This window comes from Paroedura picta, chromosome 7, assembly GCF_049243985.1.
Source record: "Paroedura picta isolate Pp20150507F chromosome 7, Ppicta_v3.0, whole genome shotgun sequence".
NCBI classification, from domain to species: domain Eukaryota; kingdom Metazoa; phylum Chordata; class Lepidosauria; order Squamata; family Gekkonidae; genus Paroedura; species Paroedura picta.
The window spans coordinates 80,336,392-80,350,064 of record NC_135375.1 but is presented as its reverse complement, the minus strand read 5'-3'; the positions used below and the strand labels follow the sequence as shown (position 1 = coordinate 80,350,064).

At 41.3% G+C, this 13,673-nt stretch overlaps 1 protein-coding gene across 6 annotated transcripts in view; it reads right to left on the bottom strand.

Annotated features, from left to right (window-relative positions):
* CNTLN (centlein) overlaps nt 1-13,673 on the bottom strand; it is a 206,252-nt gene that overhangs the window by 18,773 nt on the left and 173,806 nt on the right. For all 6 annotated transcript variants that reach the window (XM_077345128.1, XM_077345130.1, XM_077345131.1 and 3 more), the window contains 3 exons: nt 13,477-13,603; nt 12,005-12,142; nt 7,560-7,745 (listed from right to left, as the gene is read on the bottom strand). In XM_077345128.1, coding sequence (XP_077201243.1) covers nt 7,560-7,745; nt 12,005-12,142; nt 13,477-13,603 — 451 coding nt within the window. The remainder of the gene's footprint in view (nt 1-7,559; nt 7,746-12,004; nt 12,143-13,476; nt 13,604-13,673) is intronic.

Here is a 13,673-nt window from a genome sequence, read left to right as displayed (position 1 = left end):
TGAACAGTACAATCTTTCCCCCTAAATACTTGGTCCTGATATACTTGGTCCTTACTGCTCCTATTTACCAGTAAAGGCGCTTGGGAGATTCCTTTACATATATCCCAATGTCTTATCTAGTTAAGGCATTAAGAACATGCTCTTATGTTAGAATGACAGCATTAAGACTAGCAGCATAATTTAAGGATCTGGCTAGAATGATAGGAGTTCAAACACAGTTCTGCCCTGTGCCAGCAGTACACCAGTTCCTGAAAAGGATGATATTGACATGAGGAGGAAATCACAGTATGGATTCCTCTCAGGTGGTTTGGGGCTTTTTGTATTACATTAACAGCACCATTTATTATTTTTAGAATTAGTTTGTTTAAATGCTTTTTTGAATGTATTCATAATAGTCTTTAATTTTTGAGGTGTTGCTTCTACTCTCACTTTAAGCTTGACACTCAGCTAATCCCAAACACCTGCCTAATCAGTCAGAGTCAGGCCTCTGTAAGCACTCACAGAGGCCAAGCCTTCATTGAGCCCCCAACCTCACTGAACAGCGTCTCTCGAGTAACATGAGGTATTACTTGCCACACCTTTGTTCTCTGAGTTCAGGAGATGAGGCTGGAGAATCTGCTGGTGCTTCTATCACCAGCTGGGTGCCCAGAGGCTGAGTTCTTCAGCCTGGTTAAGGTTCTGAGCTGGGCTCCTCAACCAATTCTGAGTTTGTTGGTGGTTCCTGTGGCTCTGGTTTTGATCCTGGCAGAACTCTGCACAGTGCTTCTTCGGGCAAATATGCGGTGGGCGAGGCTTGAAGATGGACAGGAGGTAGTGGCAGCCCTGGATTCTGTGCAACAGCCGTGGGTGCACAGGGTGGGAAGGTGGTAGCGCAAGGCCAATGACCCACATGGAGGCAAGTAGGCAGTTGCCATGAAGGGCGTTGGTGATGCTGGTCCTGAGGACACACATGGATAACCACTGGTGAACTCCTGCCTGTGGCTCTCCAGGTAAGGAGGGCATGGATAGCATCAGGGCTGGGGTGGAGGAGGTGGGCAGTCAGGCAGGGCGTCAGCTCTTGGCGACAGTCAGCCTGCAGAGAGGATGGGAAGACAGGTAGGTGGTGGTCCATGGCAGAGGCAGGGAGGATGCATGGCCCCTGCACAGGAGTGCTAGACTGTCTGATTAGTTCCCCAGAGAGCCAAGCAGAGGCTCCGCAGCAGCTGCTGATGGTGCACCAACTTCTCTGAGTAGTCCCGAGGGGAGAGCCCTCCCCCCTGAGGGCCAACCAGAGATCCTGTATGTCATGAAAAGTATCCTGCATGTTTTATTATAGAGAGACCTCAGCTTTGTAACATCTCCCTAAAACCTTTCCCACTTCCTAAGTAGAAGAAACTTATCCTTAAAGAGATTTCCACGTTTCTTTTGCCAATATACAGGTGACCAGTTGGTTGTACTCACAAGTAGAGTAAGGGAGTGAGAAGAACAAAATTATGTGCACTTGCCTCCTTGCCAATGCAATCTGGAAAGGATTATCTTTAAAAAACAAAACAAAAAATCTTTGCAAACATCTTATGAGAAGCTGCCAGAGCAAATACACCAGTTCTGGATCAGCACACAATGTTGTTGTCTTACAGTAAAAGCAAAATACGAGTCGAGTCTAATGACACTTGCCCTGTGAGGATTATATGAACAGCTGCTGAAAACATCCTGCCCATTGCAATTTGGCTGCAATGGTTTAATAATTTTAAACGAATTTATAAATTTCAATACAGCTTGAATTACTGTTATCATGATCATACATATTGTTATATACATGTACTGTACAATATTCATTTCAGAAAAATTATTTGAAATTTACAAAACAGTAGAGGTTTCTATTCTTTGCCTTCAGTGATCCAGAGTCTATCCAGTATCTACATTATACACAGCTCCTAGTATACTCTACGCATCGCTCACCATATGCTAGCCCTAAACAGTGAGAACTCAGCCATTCACTCCATTCATTAAAATCCAAAGAGCCTATTATTCTGTTTACAGTCTAATAGATATTCATTGTCACCATCCAGACCTCTGATTCAATTTGCCTAAATCCCATCTGAAGAGTGATCCTGATGGAGAATTAATTTAATCACCAGTTCTTCTCAGAACCATCAACTGTGGCTGTTTCTTAATAACAGCTTTGGTACTTGCCCTGCCACCAAAGGAAATCTGATGAGTAGAAAACAGTCAGCAAATTGTGGAGTTTTTTAAAAGGAAGATTTTTTAGATGTCTAGAATACGTGCTTACCTGGACCATTTCCTGAACTAGCAAATCTCTATTAGACCAAGCAATCACAAAGCATCTGCAAATAATGTAAGGGTTTTCATTCAGAACTCATCCTTCTATGGTCTTCCAATGTATTATGACATCCACAAGCGGGAAAACTTACTATCAGTTGCAAAATGAACAAATCTGGCTCTCCTCCTCGTGATTATTTTTTGTTAATAATGATAATCTGGTCCACAGGACAGCGTATTCATACGCTAAGTGTAGAAGCATGGTGGTTTGACAGATCTCTAATGTTAGTGATGAACAGCAAACAACACATTTCATTTTAGACACTGGACAATCTGATACTTGGCGAATGGACATGCTGGAATGTAGCCTACTCCACTGCTGCCTACTTTTGAGAAAAAGCACAAGGTGGAGGACTGAGTTCCAGGTCCCAAGCACAATCTTATGAAGTTACTTAAGTGATACTCATGGTTAGTGAAGGCAGCAGCAGAGGGCTAGGGAGCGCATCTTGGCCAAGAACAGCACCTACTCAGCCTCAGCATGATGTAGTACCATCAACAATCAACTAGTTCTCCCTATTCCTCCTCTGCGTATTTTCATATGACAAAAGGTGATGTAATCTAGATGTGATACTGCGCTGGCTTCAAAGAAAGAGATAATATAAGTGAGAAAAGCCCAGAGGTTCTCTCTTGTGGTGTTAACTCAATTTCCTTATGGATGGCTGTAATCTAAAAAGTGAAAATAGCAATTTAACACGATTTATTTTGTGTAGTATACAATGCCAATGAGACATGAAGATATCTTTTCAGTATCATACAGTAGGCAAAAAAAGACGCCATAGTATGTACCATAGTATGAGAATATGAAAACCTTATTTAAAATGTAAATACTATAAACTTCATATGTAGAAAACAAACTTCATATGTAGAACAAGGCATTCTTCAAAGTTGCCAGAAATATCCTGGCTTCTTATAATAAATCTGTCATAGTAGATCTGTTGCCTTTGGAGACACATCATTATATTCTGTTATTATATTAGTTTAAAGAAGTGATGGATGAACACAACTCTGCTTCAACTGCAATAAGAGTTATTCTGGAAACAAATTTTGCTTTAAATTAAACAATTAATATTACAAATGTATTACAAATGTTTTGTACCTTTACTTTACTCACTTTGCTTTTCCATATATGTTCTCCTTTTCTACTTGCTCAGCTCACCAACCATTAAAAAATATTCTTATTAAATGGGAGCTTTCCTTGGTTCTCTTAATCCTGCTGTGTGTATGTGTCTATGAGAGCCATCCTAAGAAGGTCTACTCAGAATACTATTGAGATTTATGCAATGGTGTTTGTTCCCAGGAAACTGTTCTTAAGATTGCCCTATACATGTAATAGCCACATGACTTGCTCTGCTATTCCACTCCACCCATTTTGCTTGTGTGTTCATGATCATCAAATGTTCTAAACTGGATCACAAACAATTTGAGATAAAGCCATGCAGAAATGCTAGCCTCTGTCAACATGTACTTAATGCACTTAGAGTGTAATCAGTATGAATATATGAGCATTCAATTATAGAGTTGGAAGAGGTCATACAAGCCATCTAGTCCAACCACCTGCTCAATGTAGGATTTGTCCAGCTACTGTTTAAAGATCACCAGAGAGGCGGAGCTCACCATCCCCTAGGCCAGGGGTAGTCAAACTGCGGCCCTCCAGATGTCCGTGGACTACAATTCCCATGAGCCCCTGCCAGCATTCGCTGGCAGGGGTTCATGGGAATTGTAGTCCATGGACATCTGGAGGGCCACAGTTTGACTACCCCTGCCCTAGGCAGCTGAATCCACTGCTGAACTATGCTGTCTGTGAACATTTTTTTCCTGATACCTAGCCGGCACCATTCTACACATAGTTTAAACCAGTGGTCCCCAACCTTTTTATCATCGGGGACCACTCAACGCTTGACAATTTTAATGAGGCCCACTGCCCTAACGCTCTCTGACTCTGGTCGCTATGGTAATGTTTAAACATCCCTTCAAAATAAGATACAGACACGCCACAACAATGAACATAAGGAACATTTTATTTTCATGGAAATTTTAACTCATGACAGACAAATCAATGGGAACTCTGAGCTTGTTTCTCTGCAACGAGATAGTCCCATGTGCATCTGCCGGATCGTGGATGAAGTAAAGGGGAGGGGGGGAGAAGGCGTCCTTTGCGGCCCACCTCCAGTTAGTCGATGGACCACATGTGGTCCGCGGCCCACAGGTTGGGGATCGCTAGTTTAAACCACTTCCTGCCTTCCTCTGACAACCTTTCAAATACTTAAAGAGAGAAATCGTGTCCCCTCTCAACTTACTGTTCGCCAAGCTTAACATTCCCATGGTAGATTGCACTTTATATTTAGCTTGGAAGTTTTTCATGTGTTACGAAATACTACAGCAATGTGGTGCCCCTAGTGCTACAGAAGTCAACAATGTGTAGAATTTACTTGAAGCTGGTAGGTCCATGTGTATAACATACAAACAGGTACAAACACAGCAACCAGTGTATATGCATTTATTTTGAAGTGGGGAAACACCTTCTGCAGTGAGAACCTTGTCTTTCAAAAACACTGTTTTGAAAGGCAATGATTTTGGAAATTTTAGTTTACTTATTTATTATTATTATTATTATTATTATTATTATTATTATTATTATTATTATTATTATATATTAAATGTCTTACTCACCACTACCAGCAAGCTGGCTTGTGGTGGATCACAACATAAAAACACGCAACAATAAAATCCCATTAAAAGCCCATTAAAACAGTACCAAATATTTAAAAAAAAAACATGGTGGAAAAACCCAATTCTTCCCCATACGGTACTCCTTTCACCAGGGGCAGAAGAGTGACCAATCATCACCCATAATGTTCTAGCAAGTGACGTAACTTCCTAAGGGGGGGGGGGGGAAGCAACCAGATCCTCCTTCTGCATCAGCCTCAACCATAGGCCTGGCGGAAGAGATCCATCTTTCTGGCCCTGAGAAAAGCAGGAAACTCCCACAGGGCCTGATAGGTCAAGCGAGCTTCCCTAGAGTTGGGAATGACCAGCAAATTGGTACCTGCAGAGTGCAAAGCCCTGAGGGGGGATTAGGGTGATAGGCGGTCCCTCAGATACATAGGTCCCAGACCACGAGGGACCTTAAAGGTTAAAACTAAAACCTTGAACCGGATCCGGGTTACAACTGGCAACCAATATAACTGCCTTATCATAGGCTGGATATGAGCTCTCCAAGTGTCCCTGTGAGGACCCAAAAGCCGCATTCTGCACCAGCTGCAATTTCCAGGTCAGGGACAAGGGCAGGCCTGCGTACAGTGAGTTATGGAAGTCTATTCTGGAGATGACCATCGCATGGATCACCATAGCTAGATGCTCAGGAACTCCACAAAGGAGACTACAGGAGCACGACAGCTGATTTCCCAATGCTACCCTCTGGGATTGGTTCTGAAGAAAGAAGCGTAACCATTCAAGGGTTGTGCCCCATATCACTGTCCCGGTGAGGCAGTGGACCATTAACTTGTGGTCGACCACATCAAAGGTGGCCAACAGGTCCAACATAAGAAGTATGGCTGACCTGCCTCAATCCAGCTGGCACTGGAGGTCATCCATCAGGGTGACCAGCACCATGTCCACCCCGTAGCCAGGACAGAAACCAGACTGGTAGGGGTCAAGAACCGAAGTTTCTTCCAAGAATGGCAGGAGCTTGCCCACAGCGGCCCTTTCAACTACCTTACCTAGAAAAGCAAGATGTGAGATTGGGTCCTGCGAATCCAGTGATGGTTTTTTAAGGAGCGGGTGAACCACTGCCCCCTTCAGCAGCTCAGGGAACTTCCCAGTTGACAGGGAGAGATTAACAGTATCCCTGACCTCCTAGCCGCTGGCTGCCCTCTGAAGCCAAATAGTTCACTTCTGACAAATAGTTTACTAAAGGAAAAAGTCTTTCACTAACATATGCACTGTGCTCTTCTTACATTGTGCAATTGTCCAACATGTTTAAGTGCCACTGAAATCAATATCTTAGTGATCCTAACTGCTCACAATTTTTCCCTGAGCTTTTCAGAAGATGCAATGTCACACTATGAATAGTAATAGGCTTCCTTTTCTTTCTCTATAAGGTACTTGGCTGGTTTTAAGAACTGTGTGCTTGACTGTGTTCATTACAGATTGTCCAAAGTAGTCATTAGCTTCTTAGGTTGTCAGCAAACATGCTAATTTCATTTAGGCTTTATTAATTTCACACCAGCTGGCAATTTCTTTTTTGTCACCTTTGCTCTTGACAACATGGCTGTGACCTTATATCAACAGAGGGGGCAAAGATAGCCATGATATTCTAGAGATGGCATTTATTTGGAAAGCATTGTTAAAATTAGAGATGCTGGCAGCACAAAAAACAACCTGGTCTGTCAAGATTTGTAACAGAAGTAAGCAAAACAAAGCCAAGTCTGTAATATTTATTTTGCATGATCTCTCTTTACCTGCAACTCTCCCAGCCTAGCTGTGGCTGCTTCCATGATTTTATCCCAAGCCTATCTAGGTACTTATCAATACAAAGGTTCAATGGAGAAATGTTCAGTGTCCCTTCCCATATCCATGTGCTTATATACCCCTCACAACTTAGGTAAAAATTCATGATTATGTATAAAGCAAAAAAAGCCCCAGAGAGACTGCCATTGACACAAACTGGGTGTCAGGTCATCTCTCTTACTGCTCCTGCCAGTGTTGTTGTGATCCCCCTCCCCTTGGGGGCTCATGTTGACAGACCTTGGCAGGTGAAAGGAATCACACTTATGACTGTGAATTAACAGAATGTCATAATCAAGCAATCAAAGAACAGTGCCACCGGCTAACATCTACGGGAAGTCCTCTCTGTTTTATGGATGATACATATGATGTTACACTACTCCCTGGGATTGCCTAAGTCATATAAGAAGGTTTTTGATATTATATTATTTTAATATTATTGTTTAAAATATTTTCATGTTCATTAAATCATATATTTTTTAAAAATACCACATTTATAGAGAAATATATAGCTTTGCCAATTAATAACACGTCTACTGGAGATCCTCACTATTTCCTTGTCTATAACATGTAAATTATAGCATGTGAAATCTATTGTACAATGCCATGAAGCCAGAAAGCAAAGGGAGAATCTCAGGCATCAGGCACAATTGTTGATATGCTTGAAGACCCTTGAATCCACGAAACTATTAGCAACTAATGAATCATCAATAAAAGAGAATTAAAAAGCGAACCTTCACAAAGGTGACAAATTCTTCTACTTTTTCATTGGCCACCGTCAGCTTCTTCTGCACTACTTCAAGTGCCTGTCCGCTTTGTCTTGCCAAACCATGGAGCTGTTGGGAGGCAGTTGTTTCAAGTTCCATCATAGCGCATTCGGCCTCAGCCATTTTGCCTTCTAGATTGGCAACTTTAAGCTCCTTAAACAAGACACATGGAACATTTACTAAACACCACAGCATCTTTGGCAAATAATGCAATCATGATTACCAGCTGGAAGACACTCCCATAATTGTCCCATAATTCTGCAGATTCATAGCAAGTCTATTCTCCCTCTGCGTGGAACAGAAGCAAGGTTTCGATAGCAATGTGAAATATGCAGGATTTTCCCTCCACTTTTTATCAACACATAACCACATATGAAGCTGCCTTATGCTCAATCAAATCATTGGTCCATCAATTATCCATTCAGACTGACAGCGACCCTCTCAGGTCTGTCACTTTCTGCTTGGTTCTTTTTTTGACTGGAGATGCTGGGGACTGAACTTTCGGTGTACAATGCAGAGGCTCTTCCACTGAGCCACTGCTCCTCCTCTCTAGGGAAGGACATTTTAAATTGGTGACTTGTTCTTTCTTAATACAGGAAGTTGGATATCCTATGAAAACTGTGACTTATAGTTTCAAGGCATGGAGTTAGAACATAGACATAATATTGACATAATAATTTTTCATGTAGAACAAGTAGCACAGGACATAGATTTACATTTAAAAGTAGCATGAAATATATTCTGAATTGATACAAATGAAGCAACAGCTCTGAGGATCAAGTTTCACACCCATCCTACATGCCAGAAAGGAAATAGTACAGGCACAAACTCAATATGACACACAATCACATTCCATTTCCCAGTAGTTTTTTTAAAACCCAAAAACAGTTTTCAGAAACAACATGTCTGAGTCAAAATGGCAGGGGAAGAATTCTGAATGCATTCCATTTCCCTCATGGGGAGAAAAGCTGGGTGATAGTCGAGTGGGCAGAAGTGTCAATTTAGAGAAGAAAAAAGTGCTTAGGGAGTAAAATGTTACACATTCAATGCTCACTATTTCTCAATTTTAACGAATGACCTCCTAAAGTTTGCTTAACCAAATCAACAATGCCTGCCTCCAAAAAATGAGAAAACAGGTTTGCACTTACTTGTATCTGTTGTTCATCAGTATCTTCAGTGCAGACACACATGGGGAATGCATATGCACAAGTCTGGCATCAGAAAAGCCTCTAGGGGGCATTGTGTGCCAGAATCAAGAACTTTGTTCCCACAGTAGGACCACATGCTTCCGCGCAGCAGCACCCCCATCCACAGTACCTCTAATGCTACTGAAGTGAGAGCATGAAACAGGGCAGAAGGGAAAGTATGTGTGCCTAAACAGAAGATACTCAATGAACAACAGCTACAGGTAAGTGCAACTTTATGCACATGGGGATTCTAGAAAGCTAACACCAAGAGTTGAGGCATGCTCTGTTCACCAGAAGAGTGAATGCAAAACTGCCTTCTTGACTTGAGCTACACATCTACACTATAGATCAAGGGCATATGTACAAAGGTGTCAGGAGAAGACCATGTCACAGAAAATCTCAGTTAATGGTATTCCATTATGGAAAGCTATAGAAGTAGCAAAAGCCCTCATGAAATGAGCTCAAACATTTAGGGGATGTTCTAACGCAGCTGTAGCATAACACTGACTAATGGTCGAAACAATCTACCAAGACACTATCTGGGGGGAAGTCTGCTTGCCTCTATTGAGTCTGGCAAAGCAAATAAATAGTGCATTATCTTTGCAAAATTCCAGGGGCCTTTTTAGGTAAAATAGCAAGGCTCCATTAACATCCAAGGAATGCACAAGCTGTTTACTATCTAACCCAGGTGTGGGAAAGAAAACAAGCAACACAAAGTCCTGATACATGTGAAATATAAAGACTAATTTAGGAAGAAATTAGAGATTGAGACTTAATACCAACCACTCCAGGAAAATGTTCAAAAATAGGGGATCCACTTGAAAAGCAACTCACTGACTCTTCTTGCATAAGTAATACGTACCAAAAACTAAACCTTAATGTAAAACAAATCCAAAGGGACTAGAAGGGCTTATGCATTAAGTGTGTTAAAACCCCTCTGCTTGTTTATATAGCACATAGTGATCATGTTGTCTGTCTGGGGCAGAATGGACTGGTTTCACATGATGTCTGAAAAGCAGAGCATATCTTACAGATCACAATTTCATTACCTTAAAATGAAGATGTTTCTCAGGGTGTGACCATTTCCCCTATGCACAGAAAGCCTCACAATGACCAATGATGCATGGCAGTGGCTATGTTGAGCTGCCGACAGTTCCTGGCAGCGGAGTAGCATGCCCCACTGCTTCCCGAGTACGCACAGGTGAAGGAATCCTGCAGTGCACGTGGGCTGCCCCGATATTGTGTGTGCACACGCACAACAGCAGGGCTGGAAGAAACCCTTGCATTGTGCGGTAGTAGCAGAGGGGGGGCAGGGGGCCCCCACCACACAATGGAAGCAGAGCAGCGTGCTCTAGCCTACCATCATGTGGGTGGGACAACACTCTGTTCAGCTCCATGAGGCTGCAAAGCTGACCAGGGCATTTGGTGTTCTATTATGCACGGGGCTGGCCCAGCAGGAACGCAGATGGCAACCGCAGTAACACAGGGAACATAGAAGTATCCTTTTTCCTTTACTGTGGCCATCAAGGCCCTGAGTCAGGACAGGGCTGGGAGGCAGCCAGGATGGCAGTGACATTATGCATTATGGGGGATTTGCCTGTTGCCGCCAGCCCAGCCTTTCTGCCCTGTGCATAATTGGTCAATGGGACCCCAACCTGAGAGTGAGCCATCAGTAGTCAGAACCATGTTCAGGAACACCAAGAGATATATTATTAGGTTAAATTGTCTAGCAAAAAGCACCAAGATAGGAAACACATGACCTGTCTGCGGATAGAATATGACAAGGGGGATGCAAATCCACCCTTGACTGAGATAAAAAACCAAAACTTTTAGGGACTCATCTAAAGTCTGGTAATGGTAGTACAGCTGTAGCTGACCCCATATAACCCAGAAGGAAAGGTATCTGACAAAGAGATTGGAATCAGTTTGAAACAATTTGATTCACCAGCAGAAAAATGTTTTAAATGCTGTCTGAGAGAAGAATCCCCTTTGCCTGTACTGAGTCTAGCAGAAACCCAATGAATTGTACGCTTTGGGATGAGATCAAATGGGATTTCCCCCCAAGTAACAAGGAGTTCCAACTCTTCAAAACCAAGAAGAAATGATCTACTAATTGGTTTTTGGAATTTGCAACAAGTAAACAGTCACTGAAATAAGGAAATATCTCACACCCCTGCAAAAAGAGGTGAGCAGTAACAGGGGCCAAACACTTTTAAAACACCCCGAGAGCCATGGCCAACCCAAAGGGAGGTCTAAGTACTGGAAAACCCAATTCCCACATAGAAATTGAAGGTACTTTCAATACTGGGAATGAATGGAAATATGAAAATATGCATCTTTCAGATCAGCAACAGCAAACTAACAGTTGGGTTTTAATAACTGTCAAACTGAAGGAACAGCAGCCATACAGAACTTTGGAATTGGTAAGAAAACACTGAGATCTAGAATGGATCTAACTTCCTTATTCTTCTTGTCCATTAACAACATCCTAGAAAGAAAAGGCCATATGATTGATGGGAGTCTACTACATCTCCAATTTCACCCTTCTCTATAAACTCTTCTAGTGTCTGGAGTAAATCAGGAGAAGGTGGGATGGCAGCCACACAGGGAGGTGCTATCTTAAATTCATAACAAAAAGGCCACCTTCTGTGGGCAAATGGTTAAATATAATGCCTTGTTCCTCTAAAAATGTCTAATTGTCTGTATTTCATGGGAAATTGAAGCAATGTCAAGATATCTCAAGAAGAGTTGCTTCTATAATGTAATGTTACTGTTTTTAATATGTAGAGCAAAGCTTTAAAGGGCAGGCTATGAACTGACTCAAACCTTTTAAAAATGTGGCAGAAGAGGAGAATGCCCACATCTCATCTTTCTTCCTGCTCTCTCCAGTCAGAAAGTAGAGCAATCTAGATCTGTGATCTCCAGCAAGTCTCTCAGTTCTATTCTGACAGGGATCCCACATATAGACTCACCTGGAATGGTGGCAGTTCCATTCAGTCATGTATTTTGACATGACATCCATATGACACCCACTGTGACACTCAGTGATGCGTTTCAGCATGACTTCAAGTTTGAAAGCATAAAAGTCACACAAAGTATGCTGTGGGCATTGTGAACACACAAATATTTAGTTGTAATAAACAGCTTACATGAAAAGGCTAGGAGAAGTGAAATGGTTGCAAGAAGGAAAAAGATACTCTATGAAGAAAACCTGTAATTATGTACCTTTTTCTCCACCTCCTCTGTAGCTTTGCGATACAGCTGCTCGTACTGTGCCTTTTCTTTTGTAGCAACGTTAAGCCTTTGCTTTAGTGAATCAATTGATGTTTTCTTGTTTGAACAGTCTTCAGTCAATGTTTTTACCTGAAGTAACACCCAGAGAATAGCTATTATTAGTGAAGGCATTTACATCATTTAGACAGAAAACCTAAACCTTGAGTCAAAATAATATCTACATTTAATTTTACACATTTCTTAGGGTGCAAATGTCGGCTGCTATCTTGCACCTTGTTCGTGTACGGATTGCATCCTACTTAAATCAATATAAATGATACTCATATAACTAACCACAGGACTGGACCTCTTTAGTTATTATTAAATTCCTGGTCCTTCACACACAGCCAGGTATTGCTATGCAGACCATTCAGTTACATAGAGAATCAGTCACATCGGGGTTTAGACGAGACCAGTCCTTAGCTTCAAAATCCACAGCCAAATATACACTTGGACTGTCATTTAAATCAAACTAGAAAATGAAAGACACTTTTAATACAAAAGATCACTAGAGAACTCATATCTCTAACCTGTTTTCTGCAAAGCAACATTACAAAACAATATGAAGCAAATATTTATTTTGATCCACCTTCATTTTTCCTGCAATCCCTACTCCCCCACCCTTTCTCTCACTTTGGCTGATGATTTCTTAATGACATCTTATCTCTGACACGAAGGGCAAGAGAGTAGTTCTCTCTGGAACTGACAACTGCTTAATGACTGCCAGCGCAGGCTACCTTTCTGAGTCGTGCAGCCAGCACCTGCTTTTAAAGAGAATCAAAGTAGTGCTTGCCTGGAAAACTATTTCTATTTGGGGGTTGTAGAGTGTGCAGCCTCAGGGATTCCTGCACACTTGCCCTGTTTGCTGGGGGAAAGGGGGCAAGCACAGATAGAGGTGCCATTTCTTTTCTAATCCCTTCATGCATCTGTAAAATGCATTAAACATTTATGGGGAAAATAACTCACAGAATCATGTAAAATGAAATCATTAAATATATAACAGCTAAATGGAGATGACACATAGCTATTATTATAGGTAAAATTTCTTTTTACTGTTATGTAGCATTAGACAGACAGCAAATATATTTTGTATATCATGTAAAATATTATTTAATCTCTGTTTTTTAAGGAAGCTATGTAATTTTAGCTGTATTCTGGACCACATTAAAGTAACAGGCATTTAATTATCATGTTTTGAGTACTATGGTAATACAAATGACCACTACAATTAATCAATACAATACAATAGCATTCCTCAATGGAGATACAAATGCAACAAGATTTTTTTAAATGGGTGAAATATTCAGAACCGTAGAAGAAACCATTCCACATTTCTGAATATTTAACCCATTAGGCTTACTTTACAGATGAAAACTGTATTGCAATTTCAATATTGTGGGTTTAAAATTAATAAAATGAAGTACCTTTTCTTCAAGAGTTTGCAGTGTTTCTTTAAAGGCTTTCTCCTTTTCCTGATTAGCTTTCATCCGCATTCTCCAGTCTTCTATTAAATGCCTTTTCATACTTAAGTCTCTCTCCATTCGGGAAATCCTTAAAGAAGAGAAGAAATGCAGTATTTCTCAAGTTAGGAAACATAACTAGCATGTACTTATTTTGAATA